The sequence below is a fragment of the Bufo bufo genome, chromosome 6 (genome assembly GCF_905171765.1).
Source record: "Bufo bufo chromosome 6, aBufBuf1.1, whole genome shotgun sequence".
NCBI classification, from domain to species: domain Eukaryota; kingdom Metazoa; phylum Chordata; class Amphibia; order Anura; family Bufonidae; genus Bufo; species Bufo bufo.
Window position 1 is genome coordinate 299,310,979 of NC_053394.1, and position 26,634 is coordinate 299,337,612.

At 45.0% G+C, this 26,634-nt stretch overlaps 1 protein-coding gene across 2 annotated transcripts in view; it reads right to left on the reverse strand.

Moving 5' to 3' along the window:
* The window catches only part of RARA (retinoic acid receptor alpha), a 127,699-nt gene continuing 101,065 nt past the window's right edge, over positions 1 to 26,634 (reverse strand). For both annotated transcript variants that reach the window (XM_040434576.1, XM_040434577.1), the window contains 7 exons: positions 12,752 to 12,900; positions 10,867 to 11,008; positions 7,994 to 8,154; positions 6,639 to 6,815; positions 3,545 to 3,749; positions 1,420 to 1,578; positions 1 to 739 (listed from right to left, as the gene is read on the reverse strand). In XM_040434576.1, the coding sequence (XP_040290510.1) occupies positions 531 to 739; positions 1,420 to 1,578; positions 3,545 to 3,749; positions 6,639 to 6,815; positions 7,994 to 8,154; positions 10,867 to 11,008; positions 12,752 to 12,900 (1,202 nt within the window). In that variant the 3' untranslated portion in view covers positions 1 to 530. The remainder of the gene's footprint in view (positions 740 to 1,419; positions 1,579 to 3,544; positions 3,750 to 6,638; positions 6,816 to 7,993; positions 8,155 to 10,866; positions 11,009 to 12,751; positions 12,901 to 26,634) is intronic.

Sequence of the window (26,634 nt, forward strand, 5' to 3'; positions counted from 1 at the left end):
TTTTGGGGTGCAAAATGGCAGTGAATGGAGTTAATGAACCAGCATAATTCTCCTGCGTGAAGCGGCTTTTACATGGTCACCTCTTTAGCGGGCTCAGGACATCCCTTAGGCCGCTCCCCCCACCCCAATCACGTGGACACAGTGCGAGATTCTGCTCAATCTTAAATCTATTTTTGAGTCCGTTCTCCATCCAGTGAGACGTGTACTGTCCAGAGGCACAAGGCTGAATCTTCAAGAAATGAGGGGACTGAGGGCTACACGTCCATGCCTGGATCATCCCCTCTCCTGCAGAGACTATGTCCCAAGACTTAATATAGCACAGTGATGATTCCCGGTTGAGGTTTAAAAAGAGTAGAGTGGAAAGTTAAAGTATGGTACAGTGAAGGGGATCCAAGGGTGGACAAAAGGATGAAGGAGATGAAGGAGAGAAAGTAGCGGTTTGAGAGAAGTAGGAAGTGAGGAGTAGCAGAGAAGTCTGTGCATGAGCTGGTGAGTCTCTGTGCCATGTTGCCATGCTGGCTGGCAAAGGGTCAGGGTGACTGTGTAGATGGACTGCTGTGAGTGGAGCTGGGAGAAAGGCTAGGACTGCAGCTCCCTGGGGGGACAGGAGTAGGAGGCACCGTAGTAGGAGATGCCGTTCCATTGTTGTCTAAGCCTTCAGAGTTCTCTAGCATCTCCTGGATGAGAGGAGGCATGGATCCTGGGATTTCCATCTTCAGAGTGATCACACGTTCAGCACCTGCACAGTTAAAGGGAAATGTTACTCACATGATGTATTCACATTACGCTCAGATATGCAGAACTGACCTGACATTATGGGGCATATCTGACCTTCAAGTCATGTGGTTGGATGGGAGACACCTACAGCTCCCTAGCTGCAACAAGGATGGGATTAAATGGGACTAGCTCCAATCTGAAAAGTCAGTGTTTGCTAGTAGGGTCCCAATACAATAAGTTCATCACAGGGTGTAGCACTTCTAGGAGACCCAGCCATCAGCTGTAATCTCTAAGCAAGTTCCCCGTATTGCCAGCACAGGTGAAGTGAAAGGTTCCATTGAAATCAATAAGCTACATGGACATTCAGGTCCTCCAGAGTCAGAGATGGTCTTCTTAACTGCTCTCTGGAGTTATCCTGCTTAGGTCAACCCTCTATTAAGGAAGCCAAACGGTGCTGGAGGACCCATGGGGTACGTCAAACAAGTATAGTCTGATTGTATACTTCTCACAGAGGCAATGGCTGCATAAATTCAAGGCAACACTATGGCTTCTCCCATAGGTCACAAGAAGACTGCACACATAGAACAACTGCACCTATCGTCATGTAATAAGTAGGCGTCCTGTCTGAATGATGGAGCTGCCTTTAACTATACATTAACTTCTAAAATGCCAATATAATTATTGACCATTCTGACCACTCACCCTTGGCACTGATGCTTCGCAAGTCTGTGATCTTCATCAACATTTTGGGGAACATGTGGGGTTTTTTGGGTCTTCTCCTCCTGACATAGATTTTAAGCGCCTCTAGCAGTGGTTCCTGTAACTTGTCCACTTTATCCGGCTGCTCCAGGTCCTGTCGATCTGATTAAAAAAACTCTGCTTTATTCCATGATATCTTATGTACGAGGCCCTATAGTCACAGAAAGCGTATATGTGCTAAATTAAAGAGGATCATGTTAGAACACGAATGCCACAACTGACCACTGGGTGGCGCTAATTACTCACTTACTACCACTGGATTGCTTACAAAAGCTAACCTTGCTATATACTGTATGATAAATCTGCAAACAGATAAATAGGTTATCTATAAAACTTGCCATTTACACCTTTAAAGCCTTAGGCCTTATGCACACAAACGTATATTCTTTCCATGTCCGTTCCGTTTGTTTTTTTTGGCGTCTACGGAACCATTCATTTCAATGGGTCCACAAAAATAAAAAACGGAAGTTACTCCGTGTGCATTCCGTTTCAATATATGTCCGTATTTCCGTTCCGCAAAAAAATAGAACATGTCCTATTATTGTCCGGACAAGGATAGTACTGTTCTATCAGGAGCCAGCTGTTCCGTTCCGCAAAAAACGGAATGCACACGGACGTCATCCGTATTTTTGGCGGATCTGTTTTTTGTGGACCGCAAAATACATACGGACGTGTGCATGAGGCCTTAAACAGAGAAAGAAAAACTCCTTACATTTGTGGGAAAGGAGGCCATTTACCTTTGAAGACTCCTTATAACTCACAGTGTTCATGCAGTAATGCGCCTATTTGTGCTACAGACAAGACTGCAATGGCTCAATAGCTATAATGTGAAGTTAAAGGGGCATGAAAAAAACCACACCTTACAAGTCTGTACAAAATGTCAAGATTCATTGCTTTCTCCTGGTGTTGCTAGTCTACTAGTTTTATGTCTTTTTCTTCATATGGTGACAAATCTGCATTATTATGACTTCACTACAGTTGAGCAGCAATATAGAATTGTGATAGCACTCTGCATCCAGCACTCTGCCCTGCTCCATTCCCTGGACTTTGTGTGGCTGTCATGGCTTATAAACAGGTAGGAACTAGTGTTAGGGACCACTCAATAGAGGCGACCTTGACGTGGTGAGTGGCTTATTACGCTTTGGCCAAAATGTACTCCCAGAGTGCTGGATGCAGAGTGCTATCACATTTGTATTTTCCGTTTGTATATGTATTTCGCCATAGTGATGTGCACCTATATACAGGTTGTGCTGACTCAATCCCCCACATTTTTTCTTTGTAGTATAGAATTGTATAGGATATATTTTATTTCTTACTAGAAATGTAGCTGATAGCTATTACGGATCATGTAAGGATGGCCGTGTACATTCAATAGCTGTCGGACAAACACATTTCCCCGACTACTTCCCGGCGTTGCCAAACATGTATAAGTATTCAATGGGGAGAGGAGAGAAAGCCGCTGTCAGACACCTTTGAGAGTTGGGAGCTCCCCACGCACATTAGACTGTCGGCCTAACCCAACTTTCTTGGCTGGTTCAGCCAACAATACACTAATGTGTATGGGAGCTTTAAGAACGGCTGAAATAAAGTTGAAATTTTAAGGTGGTCTTCATCAAAATGTATTTTCAGGAATCTGCAGTAATCGGAGACTGGTTGCTAGGAATATTCTTTCGGACAACTCAGTGGTTGTAGTTGTCAGGTGTATTCTTAGACTAGTTTCACGCCAGCACTAAAATCTTCCCCTGCCGGAGTTCATTGCACCAGGAATAGTCAGAAACCGCCGGCGCACCACAGCTGTAAGCAACATTTCTTGTCCGGCCAATCCCAGTACTAATGCTGGAAACAGACCGGATTCCCGCCAGGTCCCATTATAGTCAATGGGCTCCAGGGGAGAAAGGTAGTATTTGGCTATTAATTAGCAAAGAGTGCATTTGAAAAATGGATGGGCACTGTGCTGACAGCAGGGGAGAGGAAGCAGCAGTCAAGATATCCCACTTCCCAGAGGCTGCTTTAATAATCAAGGTTTTTATAGAAAGGCACAGAAGCTACAGAGTTCTAGATCTCTTACCTCCAGAGATGAGACAAATAGCGCTCAGGAGACCAGTCTCTGCGTCGTCCATTTCTAGCGGTAGCAGCTGGTTGGCGAAAGCAAAGACTAGATCTGTGAGAGGCCCAAAGCCAGCATTGTGCATCTGTGTCCGGTTAAGTGTCAAGCCATCTGAGAAAGTCATGGTGTCCTGGTCGGGTGTGTAGCGTATACAAATTCGTAGGATCTAAACCAATACAGAATGTGGAAGAATTAGAAAAGAATGGAGAGAGCGTAAATGAAGAGGGGCATAGGACACAAGGTGAAAGCAAGCGAGAGTGTCCACACCACTACTGACCCCAAAGAAGGGAACATTCATGCATCAAACTGTAAATAGTTTATACAAGTGTATCCTCCAAGTGTCCGATAATAGCCCTGAGCCTCAAGAAACAATAGGACTTACGTAATAAGAGAGTGCCAGCAGAATGGGTGCTAGAGCTCACAGGAAACAGATCGCTTGCTCATCTACATTTCTTTCCCTTGACTGGGCTAAAAGCTTATTGAAGATGGTTACTAAGGATGACAGTACAGTTCAGGCAGGCTCTGCTTGGTTTCGTAAGCAACAATTGACCTGATAGCAACCTGATTTTACAACCTTATAATCCTATAAGTGTGCTAGATGCTGACACAGATGCGCTATATGGCATGTATGTGTGTGACTGTGCCCCTATGAGTGCAGATTTCTCTCTAGAGCAATGCCGCCAGCTGCTGCCCACATTATTGTGCATGAGACAAACACAACTTCTCACAATTAAAAAGCTGAGCTGGGTATTTAAGTGTACAGACAGCTTAAAGGAGTTGTGCCAATTAGACAAATTATCCCTTATTCTGGATGAATGTCTGGTCGCCGAGGGTCTGACTGCTGGGGCCCCATCTGATTATAAGAACGAAGGCCTGTGCACCCCTGATGGAATGCAGCAGTGGTCACACATGTGCATTGCTGCTCCATTCAGCTGCTAAAGATAGTTCCCATAGAGTTGAATGGATTGGCACACACACACATGCATGTCTGACGCTCCATACAAATGGAGAGAATGGGTCCCCCCGTTCTTTTGATCGGCTGGGGCCCCAATAGTCAAACACCAAGGCTGGTTTCAGACGAGCGGGTGTCACGCTGCGGACTCACAGCACAGCTCCCGTCCTGAACTTCCAGCACTGCCGGGGTGAAATAGCATTATATTGATTTATGATGTATGTAACCCTTACAGTTGTGGAATGTATTGGATAACACTGACAAACCTCTAAGGGTTACATAGCATCATAAATCAATATAATGCTATGAGACCCCAGCAGTGCTGGGAGTTCAGGACGGGAACTGTGCTGCGAGTTCGGAGCATGACACCCGCTCGTCTGAAACCGGCCTTATCCTCTCTCCTGTAGATCAGTGTTAAGTTGTCTTAATTGGACAACCCCTTGAAGATATGTCGAGCATTAAATGCGAGGCAAAGGACGACCTTTCATTATACTATTCTCTAGTATACAATCAATAGCCATGGGCCTTTGATTCTGCCCGGTCATTGAAACCACACTACAAAAATACAGGTGAAACTCAAAAAATTTGAATATCGTGCAAAAGTTCATTTATTTCAGTAATGCAAATTAAAAGGAATTGCATTAATGCAGCTTAATTAAAGGGAACCTGTTACCAGGATTTTGTGCATAGAGCTGGGGACATGGGCTGCTAGATGGCCGCTAGCACATCCGCAATACCCAGTCCCCACAGCTCTCTGCGCTTTTATTGTGTTAAAAAACCGATTCGGAGGACGCGGGGCGGTGCTGGGCTCCTTTCCGCTTGACTCATCTCCGGATACAGGACTCATATCAGGTCATTTGCATATTGATCAAAAAGGTTTTTTAACACAATAAAAGCGCACAGAGCTGTGGGGACTGGGTATTGCAGATGTGCTAGTGGCCATCTAGCAGCCCATGTCCCCAGCTCTGTGCACAAAATCCTGGTGACAGATTCCCTTTAAAATTAGAATATTGTGAAAAGGTTCAATATTCTAGGCTCAAAGTGTCACACTCTAGTCAGCTAATTAACCCATACCCCCTGAGCAAAGGGGACCTCAAAATTGTGACTTTGGGGTTTCATAAGCTGTAAGCCATAATCATCCAAATTATAACAAATAAAGACTTGAAATATCTCGCTTTGCATGTAATGAGTCTGTCTCATGTTAGTTTCACATTTTAAGTTGCATCACTGAAATAAATGAACTTTGCACGATATTCTAATTTTTCAAGTTTAACCTGTATTATTCAAACCTTGAGTCAAAGTACATGCCCTCATCATCTTACACCTAGACTACTGCAACATCCTTCTCCGTGGCCTCCAATCCATTCCATCCCCGACTCCACTTCCCGTTTAATACACCTCACCCCTTGTTTCCCCTCCATCTGCCAATCCCTTCACTAGCTCCCCATTGTCCAGCAAATTCAATTCAAAATATTAATAATGATACAAAAGGCCGTCCACAATCCCCTCCTTACGACTTTGACCTAGTCCTTGAATACATCCACACATGTAATCTCCGATCCTCCCTATACCTCCTTCTTTGCTCTCCTCTTGCTTGCGCTTCACACAATTTTTCTCCAAGATTTCTCCCATGCATCCCTCATACTATGGAACTCACATCAGCAACCTGAAATTTCCAGGAAAGACTACCACCTACAATACCCCTGCAGCCACTACAATACCATCCAAGTAGTTTCTATCCTCACCTACCGTCTCCATCCCCCTTTACTCCTAAATTGTCTTGACTCTTGCAGTCTCTGTACCTCAGGTAATGTTTATTGTACTTGTTTATAAATTTGTTTTATACTTAAAGGGGTTCTCCAGAAATGTGTTATAATGGCCGCCTGCTATCTAATTGTAGAGCAGAGTTTGATAGAAGTGATGCGACCCATACCTGCAATATGCCATCAGGCTGAGCAGTGTGATGGCGACAGAGAATGATAGGTAGATTTTTGCCGACTGGCACTGTACCATTGTAAAAGAACATTCGCAGGGAGTAGTGACAGTACGGCAAGGAGCCTCGTGTGACTACTACTAACAACGTGGTATAAAACCAGAACTTACCAGGATGTCCAGGCAGGCAGCTTTAAGGAGGGTTATTTGATCAGCTATGGTGAGAGTGGTAAATCCCGGTAACTGTTTGGCAAATTCCACCGTCTTAATTATGCATTTGGTGGACAGCTCACTGAATTTGTCCCATAGATCGATGTCCAGTGAGACTCGCTCTTCTGAGCTGAAATTCTGAAAGACAGAAAGTAAGCAATGACTGCGGAGAATGGAAGGTGTAATGTAAATGAACCGTCCTTCCCTGTAAAGATGGGTGCAGATACTATGGTGGATTATGCCAGTGTTGGACTGGCCCACCTGAGTACCAGATGATCCTCTGGTAGGCCTGGGCTCTGATACCATACAGGGCTCCAAAGGTCCAGGAGACAAAAAAAAAATCATTTGGAGCTTCCTTTGGGGCCATTCACTAGGTGTTTTTTTTTTTTTTTTTTTAATCAAAGCCTATTACACTTATATGGGGGTTTGAACTCAAGAATACATTTCCTCTGGTGGGCCCAAGGAACCCCAATCCAATACTGGATTATGATAATAACTGACATATGCTCTGATAAACATTCATTTTTGTAATATAAGTAGATGGGCATAAGTATTAATTTGCCACTCTTCAAGGGTGTACACCCACAGATTGCGGACACTGTTACACACTACTTATGTGCTGTGGTCCAGTATTCTCACTTTTCATGCTGATATATGACAATGTAGGGGGTGTCCTCTGCTGTAGGTGCTTAATACACTGCAGAGATATTGGGAGATCCCCATAAACAGAGGCTTAACGTTCCTTTACATGGGACGTAAGAGCAGCAGATTGTTGGGAGGGAAGCGCTCCTTCCCAACAATCTGCTGCTCGCTGGTGGAGGAGACCGGTGTATTTACATGCAGCGATCTCCTCCAGAGTATGGAGGGAAGCGATCACTATTGCCATCGTTCTAATCCACACTGACTTGTTCTTTGCCGGCAGCAGAACATGTTTACTCAGCACCATCTGCTGCCGGTAAAAGACGATTTTTTTTGTGTATGCACAAACTATGGAATTACCCGCGTTTCGCTCGTTCATCGGGTAATCAGCGGTACATTTACACTGACAGATAATTGCTAATGAGCCTTCCTATAAACTCTAGGATTCTCTGCCGGTGTAAAGGGCCCTTTAGTATTAGAGGGGAAGGCGTTTGCAATTACACCCAGTCCCTGGTGTCTGAGGGGGACCTCAGCCCCTCTGCCACATAAGAAGATACCAATATTATAAATGTCACATGGTAGGAGTGACAAATTTTGCATTGGGACTTCGAGTTATGTCTCTGCCCATAATATATTTCTGGCTGGACTAGATGATGCAGGAGGAGGGTGCCACTCACTGTAGTGTATTTGCCTAGCTGACACAGTGAAGGAAAGGTTTCCTGGTGAGCTTTCCGCACTTTCTCAATCAGGTTCTCAGTCTCTGGGCTCAGCACATAGCTTTCTGTTACTTCAGGCTTTGGGGGATCCTTCTTTTTCTTGTTCCGGTCGTTGCGTACAGCTGGAGGAGGAGAAGGGGAAGAATTAAAGATCACAGATCTGAAATAGTGACATGTAGATGCATTAAATGTCATCTGCTCTCCCTCCGAATACAGGATTACAGGATGGCAAAATAAGATCTAGGTCTTAACCGATATAAATAGTCACAGCTGGTAATAGAAAGCACAAACCAAGTTCTCCTTCAGTCTGTGTATGAAATGTAGACCGATACATACTGTGCTTTTCACCTTCTGATATCCAGTGTTAGGCAGGATTCATAGACGGTGTGACTACTTGTCTGCCATTAACTCCAGTTTGGCCATCACTTGAAGACCTCACTAGTGTTGAGCAAACTTGTTCGGCGTACAAGGTTTGGGTTCAGCCTATCTAAGAATTCCATTATGGATTCCGCTACCATGAAACATAACATATGGTCCATGGTAGCGGAATCCATAATGGAATTCTTAGATAACGCGAACCTTGTACGCCGAACTTTAAAACAGAAGTTCGCTCATCCCTAGACCTGACCAATGTGAGACTAATCTACAGCCATGGACCAGGGGCTAGGAAACAAGGTCTGTCTTGTTCATGTACACACATACAGGCTGTGATATCTTACTACATGGTCAGCCCCATGTAGTGACTCATACGTGTTCTGAATAGCTGATATCCACAGTGATATAATATACATAAACGTATATGGCAATGGAGATAATACAGACATGTTGGAGATAACAGCTTCTATGAAATGATAAAGAAACTGCTAGAAACTGCGGTCTGTGGTCCAAGTAACGTGACAAAGAATGAGGTCTCATTGCTAGCCAACCCTTCATGCTTTCCACGTCAGGACTGGAAAAAGATTACATGTTGGAGCAGAAGTTATTCCAGCACATCGTGGCAGAGATTAACACTCTTATCTCACACAAACTTAAAAGGATTCTCCAGGATATAAAATGGCCGCCTCCAACCTGTCCTAGAATGCGAGCAGGACTGGCTGCCTACACTTTCAGAGTTGCCTAGGAGGGTAAGGGGCCGGGGCCTCACTGCTCACTACACTACTCTACAATAGGTGGTAATGATGTGAACCTGCCTATGATACGCCATCATGGCTGGGCAGCCTGACAGGAACACCCACCCATATGAAGTATATAGAAGTACCAGAGTGTAGTATGTAGTGAGGTCCTGCCCCTTTACTTCCCTACGCAGCTCTGCAAGTGGTGACAACCAGTCTTGCTCATATCCTAGGACAGATTGCTGGCGGCCTTAAAATGTGTCCTGATGGGTCTAAAAGAGCACTGGTTAACCTCTTAATTTTTTTATAATTTTTCTACACACACAGCTTTGTATATAGTCCATATAGGTCGCACTTGAGGCTAAAATCTGATTAAAAAATCCAGTTTTCATGAACTCTGGTTCAGCACATTTTCCATTAGATTCATCCAAATTATTGGCTAAATGATCCCAAACCGACTGTACTGATGGAGTGGGATTTGTTTGTGGCAGTAGGGTGGTCCACCAGAAACTGGCATCTTGAATTCAAAGAATTAGCTAAGAAGACAATTAAAATAAAAATGGCAGATTGTGTGGGCATTACTGTGACACAGATTAGGATAGTACCCACCAGTGTCGGACTGGGGTACCTAGGGCCCTCCAGTAAAAGTAATTCTGGGGGCCCACTGTAAAGCTATATGCATATACTACCTGCTCACACTACCCAGTTTTTTATATGGGCATAGGCAATGTACTGTATAGCATCTCAGCCAACCTAACTATATGTCAGTCTACTTTGCCATGTGCCACTTGAGCAGGGAGTAGGGGACTAAGTGCCCACCTTGCTTAGGGGCCCACTGGGGGATTCACCTGTTCCCCTGTGGGCCAGTCTGAGCCTGGTACCCACTGCTCTTGATCAGTCAATTGGCATATGCTGTATTTTGACTATGGTGACAGTGTGGACAGGTAGGAGCACGGCTTAAGCTGGCCATACATTTTAGATGGACGTTTTCTGAACCACGACAATTGGGCCAAAATGATCAGTCTGTGCCTTGATCTGTGGCCTTCATGAATGGGATGCAGATCTGTCATTTAGAATGAGAGATGAGAGATATCTGCCATCGGTCAGCGATTGTTATGATGGTCGGGGTGGAAAGTGCTGAAAATCGGCTGTTCCAGCTTCCAGAATGTACTGTGTATGTGTATGGCTACCTTCAGAATCCGTATTGCTGCGATGAAGGTCTTCTATTGTCACCGAGTCTGTGGAGCATGTTAATGAAGTCAAATTTTTGACAATGATTTGTTCCAAAGCTACAGAAGTGGTGCTGGACAGTGTCACAAATACTGTATTATGCAGGTACACCAACCGAACAGAGATGCCTATTATTTCAAGGGTCCCACTATAATGAACTGAGCACAAGTGGGGGTGTTCTGTTTTCACTAGTGGAAGAAACTGACAGGTTCACACCATTGAAATCAATGGGGAGTCTGCTTTTTGGCTAATAGAATGGGAGTCCCACATGAATAGGGGATTCACAATCATTAGTAGAAATGAATGCATCAATCTGCCAGCCAACAGAATACAATGGGTGAATTAGGTCACTCACTAGGATTTCAGACGGTGAAGTACATGCCAGATCGGCTCACCCAGCGTACCCCAATAAAGGGCCGGTCAAAAACAAATTCCCTACGAAATTGACTCCTGTAAAAACTCAGTAATCGGACGTATGTACACTTCACTCACATTCTTTGGACATGCCAACCTCGAAGCATTTCTGTAGCCGGCAGTACTGGCAGCGGTTCCGCGTCACTTTGTTTATGATGCAGTTCTTGTCTCGGTGACACGTGTACACCATGTTTTTCTGTATGCTGCGTCGGAAAAAACCCTGAGAAGATACCGCGACATAAACTGTTATCTACATATAATCCACCTCTACACCAGCAATTGTAATATTAGAAATCACACTCATTTTAAGACATAATCGGCAAACACTTTTTTTTTTTTTTTTCCCCCACTGGCTGATAAGCACAAAAAGGGGGGTTTTCTTAAATAATACCTGAAAATATGTGTGCATGCAGAGCACAGGGCCAGATCAAGGCAGAGCGGAGCTCATCAAATATGGTGTATTCCCCATGAAATTAATATTCTGGAGCATCGCTATAATTCTGTGTTGTGTGGGGTCCGTCTGTTATTCCACCTGGAGAAAAATGAATAATCTGACAACTGGGCGTTACCATTCCTCCTGTTAATGTCCCTACAAAGACTGATATGCCAGTATCGGTTGGCCCTTGTCAGAGTGTGTTGGAACTTGCTTCATTGACAAGTGGAACAGTAACACCCAAGCATCAATGTATTTATTCTTCTGTGGAGTGGCACATTGGAGAGTTCCCAGAAATGATGCTCCAGAATTTTATGGAGAATGCAGTTTGTACTGACAGGTTAGTAGAAATGAGCTCTTAACGCCAAACTCCCCCCGAGGTACTTGCATGTAAACAATGGTAATGCCGTCACATACTGACTTCATAATATTCCTAGAGCTCCAGCCTAATTCCTCTTCTTCTATTATTGGGGTTTTGCTGTATGGCATAGTGCAGCAGATGTCGCATCCAGTAAAAATACCATACACCACATTATAGGTTTGTTTTTTTTAAACTGAAAAAGCCTATGGGCAAAGTATGCTGCGATAGGCCTATTCCATGTCACCTGTTGGGCGGTATACGTGTTCTTGACAAAAAACAACCAACAGTGCAGCAAAATGCCCCACCGTATATTAATACACGTAGTATCCAAGTAATGCAATGTCACACAATGTAATAGATACAGTATATATCACACTACATATACATACGATGTATACATTTCCACCTGCATTTGATGAATCTGCAGGTGCTGAACCGAGACAACCTGAACAAGGCCACCGTGACAAATCTCATTACAGATAACCAGGGGTGTACCTAGCCTTTCTGCTGTCTGAGGTGAGAACTGAAACAGCGATCCCCCCCCCCCCCCCTCAATGCCAATTTCTTAACCTAACCCCTTTGCCACAATGAAAGCGCTCATTGCCCATGGCCCTTCTGCTGCCCCCTCTTGCCCCTACCTGAGGCGATCGCCTCACCTGGCCTCATTGGTGGTGCACCCCTACAGATAACATATGGAGCCATTATGAATCTGTGCACCATTGTGTCCCTATCCTGTGATTCCACGTACCATGCTGAGTGAACATCACTGCAGCGGGAGCAGGCGGACTCCTCCTATGTGGAAGGACCTCTTATCCATGCTGAATAGGACCACAGCTGGACGGTAAGAGGTGTCAGACGTAAGCATCTATAGGTATCTGTACTGCTGCGGGTCACAATACTAGGACGTGTGTGTCACTGGGCATTTAGGAAAGTGATGACCTGGGATTTACGTTGCTCCACTAAAGCAGATCCTCAGCAATCCTTCTTAATAGCCTTAAGGTGCACTGTAAGGAGCCATCATGGCTGATAACAGGGAACGTTAGCAAATAGGCTTCAGCTTTAGTGTCCCTTTAATGTGTATGGGACTTTGTCACATGCTGTGACTGCCATGTAATTACTGTAAATCATTTATGTGACCACCACTCTGCACTGACTCAGTGGTTGCTTACCTTACAACCTTCGCAGGCACTGACCCCATAGTGATAACCAGAACTCTTGTCTTGACACACAAAACAGGGTTTGTAGATTCTGGGGAGAGGTGGTGGGGAGGGAGGGCTGGGGACAATTTCCTCCGAACTGGTGCTCTGGGTCTCAATAGCTGAAGAGAAAAAAAAAAAGAAGACAAGAATAAGAGATTATTGTACATTAAACATAAAAAACATGTATTCTTTGGTTGCATACAGTAAACCTATGAATGGCCCTGTGTCATGACGACAATCTAATTCACCTAGCATATATCATTAAAGGGGTTGTCCCACAAAACGTATTCTATATTTTTCAAACCAGCCTAGATCTGAATACTTTTAGAACTGCGTGTAATTAAAAATTTAGCATAGCCAGTGAGTTATTCAATAAAATGCATTTGTATAGCGCCACCTGCTGTTTGTTCTTTTTATTATTTCTTTGTCCTGCTCACTGAGAAGGCCGCACATGCTCAGTTTCATCCTTCAACTGCCTCCTGAGCTGTGATAGGGAGAGCATGGACACGCCCCCTTATCTGCAGTAGAAAAGACACTCCCCTTGAGCTGTCAGCTTGATATAAATCTACCACAGAAATGAATGAGGAGATCTCTGGATCCATGTGAGGTACAAGGTTGGTTCTAGCTTTATTAGAAAAAGACTGTCATGCACTATGTGATGTCTGATTTTCATACTTTACATTCGTTATGGGATAACTCCTTTAAGAAAAATCATATAGGAAGCCAAATTGTAGTGGAATAGGGGACCCATGAATATATACGGGGTGCCTACCAGTGAGTACATGTTTAAAGGAAACCGTGGACCATAGGAACCATCTATGCTGCTGGTTTTGTATCACTGAACATGATGCCCCGCAACTGCAAAATGAGAGTGAGGTCACTTTAAAAGGAGTTGTCCAGGATTGCAAAGATATAACTGCTCACTTCTACCACACCTGTCCACAGGTTGTGTCTGGTATGGCTGGTTATCTTCACTGAAATGAACGGGGCAGTGATCCTATACCACACAGCCTGTGGACTGGCGAATCTCCACCTCTTATCACTACGTCACTTTTAGGTCCAAAATTCTAAAATATCTTTATAACAGTCAGAACATCGTTTTTCTGATACCGAGCTCCAAACACATTGCATAGTTGTGCAGCTCAAAAATAAATTCTGATTGCCCACAGCCACCACTAGAGGAAGCACAGGAGCTTACTGAATACTAGGGGAGATTTACCAATCAAAATTTGGGAGAATTCTGGCACCAGTTACGAAAAAAATAAATAAAAATACTGTCACACGTGCTTTATACATTTTTTGTTTTAGACTTTTTATGAGACTCGTCTGGCAAGGGAACGTGGCTTAAAGGGGTTATCCGAGACAAAAAAATGTCCCGCATATGCCTGGGCCCCTCAAACTTAATCTACTTACCTGGCTCCCTGCTCTCGCACCACCACTGCTGCTGCTTCTCCCCGTGCACGGATGAAAACATCCGGTGTTGGGGGGAGCAGCCAATGGCAGATGGGGACGAGTCTCCCTAATGTCACCCGCGATGCTAGGGAGGCTCCCCCCGAAACCAGATGTTTTCATCCGCGCACGGGGAGAAGCAGCAGTGTGGGTACCAGGAGCGGAGCAGGTAGCAGGGAGCCAGGTAAGCATTTCTACACCATAACCACACCAAAATCTGCAATTTCAAATTATGGATCTTGGTGTGGATTAGATGCGGTTTTGCCACAGATCTCACCCTTCCATTGAAAAGGGTAAAATCCGCACGGCAGGTCAATTTCCGCAAAGAAACAATCCGCAAAGTGTACATGAGATTTGTGTAATCTCAGATTCTTTGCTGGTAACTGTACTACTACTAAGCCTATGAACGCGCCAACACATTATATACACTGACCAAAAATATAAACGCAACACTTTCGATTTTGCTCTCATTTTGCATGAGCTGAACTCAAAGATCTGAAACATTTTCTACATACACAAAAGACCCATTACTCTCAAATATTGTTCACAAATCTGTCTAAATCTGTGTTAGTGAGCACTTCTCCTTTGCCGAGATAATCCATCCCATCTCACAGGTGTGGCATATCAAGGTGCTGATTAGACAGCATGAATATTGCACAGGTGTGCCTTAGACTACCCACAATAAAAGACCACTCTGAAATGTGCAGTTTGATCACACAGCACAATGCCACAGATGTCGCAACGTTTGGGGGAGCGTGCAATTGGCATGCTGACTGCAGGAATGTCTACCCGTGCAATGAATGTTCATTTCTCTACCATAAGCTGTCTCCAAAGGCGTTTCAGAGAATTTGGCAGTACATCCAACCGGCCTCACAACTGCAGGCCAACCCCTTCCCCCCCCCCCCCCCCCCCCCCCAGGCCTCATGCACACGACCGTATTTTGTTTCAGTGTCCGATCCGTTTTTTTTTTGCGGATAGGATGCGGACCCATTCATTTCAATGGGTCCGCAAAAAACGCAGACAGCAAACCGCGTGCCGTCCGCATCCGTATGTCCGTTCCGTTGTTCCGATAGTGCATGTCCTATTTTTTTCTAGTTTGTGGACAAGGATAGGCATTATTACAATAGATCCGCAAAAAAAAACGGATCCGCCATACTGAACGTCATCCTTTTTTTGCGGATTCGCAATTTGCGGACCGCAAAACACATACGGTCGTGTGCATGTAGCCTAAGGCTAATGCTAATATTCATGCTGTCTAATCAGCACCTTATGCCACACCTGTGAGGTGTAATGGATTATCTTAGCAAAGGAGAAGTGCTCACTAAGGCCTCATGCACACGACCGTTGTTTGTTTCCGCGTCCGTTCGGCCGATTTTAGCGTATCTGATGCGGACCCATTCATTTCTATGGAGCTGTTGAAAATGCAGATAGTCCACTGTTTGTTATCCGCGTCCGTGGTTCCAGTCCGTCAAAAAAATATAACCTGTCCTATTCTTGTCTGCGGAAAACGGTTCACGGACCCATTCAAGTCAATCGGACCGCTAAAAAATGCGGAGGCACACCCAATTGTCATCCGCGTCCGTTTTTTTCCTATCATTTGCATGGCAAACCTGTCTTACACTTTTTTTTTCCTTCCTTTTTTTCTGGTGGTCCTCCAAAAAAAAACGGAAGACACACGGGAACACAACGGAAACGAATCACGGAACAACGGAACCCCAATTTGCGGAACGGAAAACGACAACGGTCGTGTGCATGAGGCCTAACACATATTTAGACAGATTTGTGAACAATATTTGAGAGTAATGGGTCTTTTGTGTATGTAGAAAATGTTTCAGATCTTTGAGTTCCTGCAAAATGGGAGCAAAACCTAAGGTGTTGCGTTTATATTTTTGTTCAGTTTATTAAATCTACATCTGAGACTCAGCGAAAAACGACCGCAATGGAAAAACCACACAAAGTAGCAGATTTGATTCTGGAATAATTTAGCATTGGGGCCGATTGCTGAAATTTGTCCAAATATCTGGGTTTACCGGGTCCCCCGAGTGTCGTAGCAGGAAACAATGAGGCACAGCTATTCTGGACAGATCTGAATATATTCATGAAAACGATTCCTATTTGAAGAAAGGAAAAAGTAAAAAGCCGTCATTTATACCAACGGAAACAGAAATGAGTCAGAGGCAAGTCTGTGTCTCCCCGGCAGCGAGCACTGATTCAGCGTCATCGTCATCTAGCAGCCACCATAACGGTGAATGGGGGCAATAATATGGCGCGATTTTATACTCGTCATCTATATTCTCTGCTGATGGTTATTACAGTGGTCAGCGGTAAATTCGGCATTCAGGACACTGGGAAAGCTGGATAATCACAAGCAATTTGTACTGATGGCCACATTGGTTGTTATCAACCATTTGAGTCTCCTGAATGGCCTATCTGGCTGACTCTGGCCAGGACTCTTAGCTACACCTCTGCTAGATGGTATTTGTATCGGTAATGATGAGTCTTCTTAACCAACCATCCCAGATTCCTGAGCGGCAGCTATGTATAGTTAGTGACACATCTCAAGATCCTTTAAGGGCTCATGCACACAACCGTATGTATTTTGCGGTCCGCCAAAAATACGGATGGCGTCCGTGTGCATTCCGCATTTTGCGGAAAGGAACAGCTGGCCCCTAATTAAACAGTCCTATCCTTGTCTGTAATGTGGACAATAATAGGACGTTCTATTTTTTGCGTAACGGACATACGGAAACGGAATGCACACTGAGTAACTTCCGTTTTGAAATTAATGGTTCCACATAAAAAATGTAAAAAAACGGACACGGAAAGAAAATACGTTAGTGTGCATGAGCCAGAATATGAGAAAAGCTGGGTGACAACCGGTGTGCAAGTGGAGGAGCTAGCGGCCATACATGATAAGCTCGTCTTCTCCCAGCAGAAGGGCGAATAAGGTCAGATTTTTTTGTCAGTTGGGCAAATCCCCAACTTCATTGGGGTCCGAATGGAAAGCAGATGGGGGGCGGGGGAGGGGATGACAAAGTGAGCATTGTTATGTTACTATGCGGAAGGGATACAAAGAGAAGAGGCGCGGCGCGCTCCCACTAATACCAGTCTCCTTATCAGATACACTGTTATGGCAACTGCTCCAAACAATGGGGGGGGGGGCACAGAAATGACGGCTTTACCCATGACGACAGTCAGAAATCTCAAAACGCATCTGCCCACTAAAAAAGTTTGATCTGATCACCATTATCGTGCCGACACATCATATATTTTTATATAAATGCTTCCTATCCATACAGATGTAGCTGAGCTGAGTTGAGCGGTCACAATTTCACGCTTGGGGTCTGTGGCTTCTCATAGTACTGCACTTTATTGCCGCAGACTCAGCTCTGCTACATGACTGGTGGTTCATACAGAGATTTTAGTGTAGATTCTAGGATTCCGAGTACAATCCTATCATTTCCGTCTCGCCGAGTGTAAATGTTCAGTCGATGATAACAGCTTCCACTGTAAAACACGGAGGCTCAGTCATCGCAATCATAATAATTGAACCTTGGGAAAATCATAGCAGGTGAACGCAGCCCAAGTCTCCAGACTAGAATGGGAAGCCATAATTACAGCCGTCTGCTGCTTGACCTTTGCCCTGGAAGCAGTGTGTCGAGATGGCAAATACCACAGCCATACACGGAAATAGGCAGGATCAGTAGATTTACTGACATAAGAAACGATGGGGGCAATTACGTATCCCCCAGGGGTTTCCTTTACTCCAGAGTGAGAAATCTAATTACACAACAGTACATACTTGTGTTCAGGAGTCTGGGAAAGATGGGTGACAACGTCCATAGGAGCCCAATGAGTGTAACTTTCCCAGAAAGAAAGCTAGAACTGCTTAGAATAATTCCATTTAGGGATCCCTTTAAATGTATTTGAAGGGGCAGTATTTTTTGTCAGCTTACTTGGACGTATTACATAAAACACGAGCCATTGTCTAACTATATAGAAGGCCCGAGGTCGTCCTGTGTCCACAGAACTGTTAAGACTGGGCGTGAGGGATGACAAACATGGGCATATTTATGGCTTTGTACAATCCTAAAGGGGTTTTCCGAGAATTTAATGTTGATGGCCTGTCCTGAGGATAGGTCATCAATATCAGATTGGCAGGAGTCCAACACCTGGCACCCTCGCTGATCAGCTGGTTGAAGGGAAGCGCGGCGCGCTCTCTGCCAGCGCTGCCTTCTCTTCATTGTTTAATTACGGTACATCTTCCGTCCCATTCACTTCTATGGGACGGCTCCTTCCTGTACACTTGAATAGGAACGAGCTGTCCCATTGAAATGAATGGGACGGTTTAGGTGTAATTACACCTGCTCACTGCTGCGGATGCGACAGCGAGCAGGTAAACAATGAAGAGAAGGCAGCGCTCGCACGGAGCACGGCCTTCCCTTCAACCAGCTGATCGGCAGGGGTGTTAGGACCCTGCCAGTCTAATATTGATGACCTATCCTGAGGACAGGCCATCAATATTAAAATCTCGGAAAACCCCTTTAAGCACGTTGGTATAATGTGGCATCCATGACAGGGCCCCACTGTACCTATACATGACTCTGATTTTATGGCTGGTTCCTTAGGTCTCATGCATACGATTGATGGCTGTTTTGCGGTATAAAACACAGATAAAACACAGATACCGGCCGTGTGTATTCCTCATTTTGCAAAACGGAACGTCCTCACCTCTATAGAACTGTCCTATCCTTGTCCATAAAAGACAAGAATAGGACATGTTCTTATTTTTTATTTTTTTTGGTGGGGCCACAGAACGGACATACAGATGCGGACAGTACACGAGTGTGCTCTCCGCATCTTTTGCAGCTCCATTGAAGTGAATGGGTCCGCATCCAACTTGCACAAAATTCAGATCGGATGTGGAACAAAAATGTATTGTGTGCATGAGCCCTTATAGGGTATCTTTTGTGTACATCAGCCTAAGGCAGTGCTTCTCAATTATTTTCTGTCATGCCCCCCCTAGGAAGAAGAAAACATTTTGTGCCCCCCGTGCGACTGTAAATAGTATCATTTCTCTATAAAATTGTTATAAGTACACCTCTGCATAACACTGTATCCTTATTAACGTATAAGAGAATAAAAAAAGAAAGAAATGTGGATCGGACACACACTTATGGGGGGATCTGTGGATGACGGACACTTATGGGGGGGATCTGTGGATGACAGACACTTATGGGGGGGATCTGTGGATGACAGACACTTATGGGGGGGATCTGTGGATGACAGACACTTATGGGAGGATCTGTGGATGACGGACACTTATGGGGGGGATCTGTGGATGACGGACACTTATGGGGGGGATCTGTGGATGACGGACACTTATGGGGGGATCTGTGGATGACGGACACTTATGGGGGGGATCTGTGGATGACGGACACTTATGGGGGGATCTGTGGATGACGGACACTTATGGGGGGATCTGTGGATGACGGACACTTATGGGGGGATCTGTGGATGACGGACACTTATGGGGGGGATCTGTGGATGACGGACACTTATGGGGGGGATCTGTGGATGACGGACACTTATGGGGGGATCTGTGGATGACAGACACTTATGGGAGGATCTGTGGATGACGGACACTTATGGGGGGGATCTGTGGATGACGGACACTTATGGGGGGATCTGTGGATGACGGACACTTATGGGGGGGATCTGTGGATGACGGACACTTATGGGGGGATCTGTGGATGACGGACACTTATGGGGGGATCTGTGGATGACAGACACTTATGGGGGGATCTGTGGATGACAGACACTTATGGGGGAGATCTGTGGCTGGCACTGTTACAGGGGGATCTGTGGCTGGCACTGTTACAGGGGGATCTGTGGCTGGCACTGTTACAGGGGGATCTGTGGCTGGCACTGTTACAGGGGGATCTGTGGCTGGCACTGTTACAGGGGGATCTGTGGCTGGCACTGTTATATATGTGCCATCCACAGACCCCCCACCCCATAACAGTGCCATCCACAGTGCCCCCCCAGCCCATAACAGTACCATCCACAGACCCCCACCCCTTAACTGTGCCATCCACAGATTCCGTGTGCCCGCCGCCGCCGTTTAAAGTTATTAAACATGCCCCCCTCACTCCTAATAGTACCGTATATCCGAATTTCTTTTGTATAATACCGGCAGGCGGGCCGGGCGGCCGGCGCGTCCCTCAGTGACGTCACTTGTCTGCGCCGCCTGCTTCATTCATAAAGCAGGCGGCGCAGGCACGTGACATCACTGAGGGACGCGCCGGCCGCCCGGCCTGCCTGCATTATACAGAAGAAATTCGCACACCCCAAAGGCCGGCCCTGAACGAGCCCCACTATTTGAGAATCACTGGCCTAAGGCTACATGCACACGACCGTATGTGTTTTGCGGTCCGCAAATTGCAGATCCGCAAAAAAAAACGGATGACGTTCCGTATGGCATCCGTTTGTTTTTTTGCGGATCCTTTTTTTTGCGGATCCATTGTAATAATGCCTATCCTTGTCCGCAAACTAGAAAAAAATAGGACATGCATTATTTTTTTAGCGGAGCAACGGAACGGACATACTGATGCGGACAGCACACGGTGTGCTGTCCGCGTTTTTTGCGGACCCATTGAAATGAATGGGTCCGCATCCTATCCGCAAAAAAAATGGAACGGACACGGAAACAAAATACGGTCGTGTGCATGAGGCCTTAAGCAGGACACTGACTAGTTAAAAGGGATTATGCCACCATTATATGTTACTTTAATATTACTTATTTAATTTAGTTATTTATAAGGCACCATGAAAACTAGTTATTTTCGGAATTAAAGGGGTTATCCAACCCTATAATACCCCCCAAAATGCCCAGGCCCCTCATACTGGTCATACTTACTCTGCTCCCTGGCACCCCGCTGCTTCTGATGCCCGCGCGGCCGTCGCTGTTCGCCTCGTTGCGCCGTTCAAAACATCCAGCAGCGGTAGGGAGCAGCCAATAGCAGGTCACGACGGGGACAACCCTCCTTAGCGGGGTAAGTATGACCAGTATGAGGGGCCCGGGCATTTTGGGGGGCGTTATAGGGTTAGAATAACCCCTTTAAGGCTAGTTTGACATCTGCAGCTGTCTTCTCCGGATGCAGCATTTCCACATATTGCTGACTGCCTGCTGGACTAGAATGGAGTGCGGCAGAGATCCTGCGGCCACCCGGCAAATATGCACGCAGCGGTTTTTGTCCGGCCGATTCACGCCATTCTCTGCCATAACAGCCTGCCGGAGAGGATAACCACAGGTATGAATCTAGCCTTACTTTGTTACAAAGATCCTTACTTCATTATAAGCTCCCTGGTGTTCAACTGCATACTAATGTGCATGTCCACCTACTGAGCTGGAAGACTATGGTCACACATGCTCAGATCCATCCTTCAACTGCCGCCAGCTGGATCTACTGTGCGTTATGGCGCTGCCACACATTCAGATTTTTTTATGCAGTTTTTGAAGCCAAAACCAGAAATGGATTTATAAAAATAGCGAAGTTGTATTTGTCAGTCCTTTTTTTTATGATCTACACCTAATTTTGGCTTCAAAACTGCATACAAAACCAACATGCGGCAGCACCCTTACAGGGATCAGAGAGGATGCTCCCCCGCGTCAGTTTCCCTCAGAGATCAGCTGCGCCAAATGATTCTTTTTCAGAAAAAAAGAGCTTAAAAAACAGCTTTTCAGCAGCTAAAAAAAAAAAGTTTGGGAGTCATATAGTAAAAACGTATACAAGAAGACTAATTACAGCGTGGATGCAGTCACACAACTAAAGGACGCCACTTCTGACAACAGGGATAACAAATGTGCAGATCTTCCTCCCTAGGCCTCGCTCAATTAAAGAGATGGAAACAAAGGAACATTTTTTCTGATGTCGTCTATAACTTGAGGGTAACACTGATGAGTCAGAGGATGGGTCTTAATTACTGTCCGCGCTAATTGTGAAGCAGAGCTAATCGCATCTGACAAGTGTAATAATATTATACTGCGATCATACCGAATCCACAGGAGCAGGTGCAGGGAAACGGATATCCCTGGGGCATCATGGCCTCTGTTCACATCAGTCCTTGTTTGTAAGTGGCACAAGGGCATCTAACCCCCGGGTGGGGACCGCTTTAGAATTCTAATACCATTAGGTGTCCCTTATGATAATGTCATTTAAATTGGATGTTAATGTCAATATATGCAGCAATCAACACATGGAATGTCCACACATCCATCTATATATTCATGACCTAATATCTATTATATATACTATGTATGTACCTAACATCTATAATATCGATTATATATCATATCAATCTATTATCCATCTAATATCAATAAGATCTATCTATAATATCAATTTATTATCTAATATTTATAATATCTTGATTATCTATCTACTCTCTATAATATCTATTATCTCACATCCATAATATTTAAAATCCATAATATCTATCTATATATCCATCTAATATCCATAATATGTCTCTATTATCTGATATGTAATGTATTATCTGGCTAATATCCATAATATCTATAATATACTGTATATCTAGCTATATTCTATTATTCATCTCGTATCTATAATGTCTATCTATTACCGTCTATCATCACTCTAAAGGCTCACGCACACGGCCCTAGACGTTTTTGCTGTCCGCGCGCAAATTTCCGCAAAATACGGATACCGGCCCTGTGCGTTCTGCATTTTTCAGAAACGAACATCCAGCCCATAATAGAACGCTCCTATCCTTGTCCATAATACGGACAAGAATAGGACATGCTCTATATTTTAGCGGATGCCACGGATAGGACATACGGATGCGGACAGCACACGGTGTGCTTTTTGCATCTTTTGCGGCCCCACTGAAGTGAATGGGTCGGTATCCAAGCTGCAAAAAATGCGGATTGACTGTGGACAAAAATTATGTTCGTGTCCATCTATAATATATATGAGGCGATGTCCACATCACTGCCATTAAGTTCCATCGTTCTGCTCTGTTCTAGATAAGAATGAAAATAGCGGAAGTCCTGGATTCAGCATCGTTTTTCCGAATTTAAACGTCCTGCATGCAAGACTTTTCTTCCCTCGTAATTTTAAATGGAATCTGCAAGGAAGGCCACAGGTGGAGCCTCCGGAAGATGTGAACTCAGCCCAATATCTGTAATATCAGCCCAATATCTAATTTCCCACCTTAGTAGAATCAAACTGTGATATCCCCACCAACTTACAAACTCAACCCTACTGCACCAAACATACTCAGCTCTGCTACATCTGTACACTAGAACAGCTCCAAGCAGAGTTATTATGGAGGCAGCTATTAGGAACCCCTCACACAATACACCAGGATATTTACACAAAACACAATACAGAAATGTGGCCGCCATCTCCCTCCCCCAGCGGATCATATTAATGTCCTCACATAACCTCAGCCCAATTGTCAGTTGATCCTGAGTCACTACCTAATCTCTCAAAGTCCTGTTAAAAAAAGAAGAAGCCGTGACGGCCGACACCCTGCGGCATGGCACATACAGAATTTATAAGGGGAGCGTGACTAGTGCAACGTACACAGTCCTGTACATAGCAGTGATACACTTCACCTAGGACATGAGAACGAGGCCCCTCAGCATACAGTGCACCTATTTATAGAGGTCGGCACACCATCGCTCTATGTGGACCGAATCAGACCCCTGTGCACAGATACAGATCCAAAAAAATTAATCACAAAAATATATAAGTACTATTCATTACACAGAAACACTTGAAGGGCATCATATAAATGCGTACATTTTACAGTTTTACTCGATAAATGAGTTGTAATACCAGCTATGGCCAATGAACAAGGGTGGCGCTATTTCTGGAGACCCCAAAAAAATAACAGACCCACAAACTGAGCATTGTGGTTCCTGGGTATAGATACTAAGGACTATATATATATATATATATATATTATAGCAACGGGCTCAGACATATGGCTATATGGCCGTAATACACACCCGTAGCAGTCTATGGTGTCATACTGTACTTCCATATACAGTTTGCGCTACTGGACAATATTGCAGAGGTATTCTTCCCAGAAACATTGCCTGAGGAGAATATATCTATAATACTGTACAGTAGCACCATATGGCAGCACAAGACATACTCATAGGTGAGCAATTTAGGGGCACATTTATTAAGACCGGTGTTTTAGACGCCAGTCTTCATAAAGGCCCATAGCTCGAGGAACTTCCGCCGAAGTTATGAAGAGGCTCCGGCGTCCCCATAACTTTGACGCTTCCAGCGCCAGTTCTAAATGTAATACTGCTTCATAACGGTCTCACATTTAGACGATGTTCCACACCAGGGGCAGAAAATGGTAAATGAGACGGGCATGTCGACTCTTGCATGCCCATGCCACACCTACAGTTTTAGACCTGGTGTGAGTGGGGAAAAGTCGCAGATAGCGGTGTGAGTGGGGAAAGTGGAATAAAACGATGTCAGAGACCTCTGGTGGTGGCTTATCTACATTGGGAGAAAAAAAATCATTTGGACTGGACACGTTAAACTCCAACAGCCTGATCCTTCCTTCCCTGGAGAGGGAAAGGTGGGAGAACCCCTATACACATTAGATGGTTGGCCAGTGCTGCGCAAAAATCTTATTGTGGGAGTAGGGACTCCGTGGGCCTCCGTATAAAATCTGTGCAGGCATGAATGGGCATAAATCTGGTGATCTCCTAGCTAAAAATAGAAAAATTAAAATCACTGTGTTTTCACCATATCTTATCAATCAGTGAAAGGGGGAGAGATCGCCATCTTCTGACAGGTCAGTAGATAACACTGGAGGGTCACTTTAAGGCCCCTTTCACACGGGCGAGTATTCTGCATGGGTGCAATGCGTGAGGTGAACGTATTGCACCCGCACTGAATCCGGACCCATTCATTTCAATGGGGCTGTGCACATGAGCGGTGATTTTCGCAGCATGTTCTATATTCTACATTTTTCAGGCAACGGAGGCCCCAGAAATGAATTGGGCTGCGTGAAAATTGCATCGCATCCGCAAGCAAGTGCGGATGCGGTGCGATTTTCACACATGGTTGCTAAGGAGACAAGGGATGTATGACCTGGGACCCCATTTAATTAATTTTTTTCCATTATAACATGGTTATAATGGAAAATAATAGCATTCTTTAATACAGAATGCTTAGTATAATGTCAATTGATGGTTAAATAGCAAAAACATAACTCACCTCATCCACTTGATCGCGCAGCCGGGATCCTCCTTTTTGTTCTTCTTGAAGGACCTGCAAAAGAACCTTCGCTGACGCCATCGCGCTCACCATGTGGATCCTCTTCTTTGTTCTTCTTGAAGGTCCTGCAAAAGGACCTTTGCTGACGCCATCGCGCTCACCATGTGGATCCTCTTCTTTGTTCTTCTTGAAGGACCTGCAAAAGGACCTTCGCTGACGCCATCGCGCTCACCATGTGGATCCTCTTCTTTGTTCTTCTTGAAGGACCTGCAAAAGGACCTTCGCTGACGCCATCGCGCTCACCATGTGGATCCTCTTCTTTGTTCTTCTTGAAGGACCTGCAAAAGGACCTTCGCTGACGCCATCGCGCTCACCATGTGGATCCTCTTCTTTGTTCTTCTTTAAGGACCTGCAAAAAGACCTTGGCTGACGCCATCGCGCTCACCATGTGGATCCTCTTCTTTGTTCTTCTTGAAGGACCTGCAAAAGGACCTTTGCTGACATCACCGAGCTCGTGACGCCCGTGTGAAGGGGGCCTAAGACTCTCCAAAAACCGGAACATCCTGCTGCTTGGATGATGCGACACAGAGCAGGCCCATGGCAATTATCAATCAACTAACATACCCGAGCTGTACGATAGCTGGATTATTAGGGTGCTTTCAGGTCACACCGGCAGCACTATACTGGCAGGTGCGGCACACGTAATGCCAAGTCACAAGCTCATTATGGCAACTTAGACATAATATGGCTTTACAAGGGTCAAAGGAGGCGGCATGACATACAAATGTAACCTCTACACATTAGATCAGACCCCGACCATCATGTATACTGGCAGATTTTTTGCTGTTATATTGGCTCTCTCTTCCATTGCAAATGTCAGTCTTCACTGTCGTCTTAGCATTCTATTCCTGAAACAGGAACATCAGGATGAATAGTGCATCTGGATTGGAGTGCGTGCTGCTCAGATAGGCAGAAGTGACCAGGAAATCTCAATGATTAATACTGACAGTATTGACCTGGCATAAAAGTAACACGCGTGATGTGTTGTCAGTGAATGACAGCTATAAACACTAATCGATGCACTATCTCCGCACAATGGTAACAAGAGGAATGGGATGTTTACCCTGATCC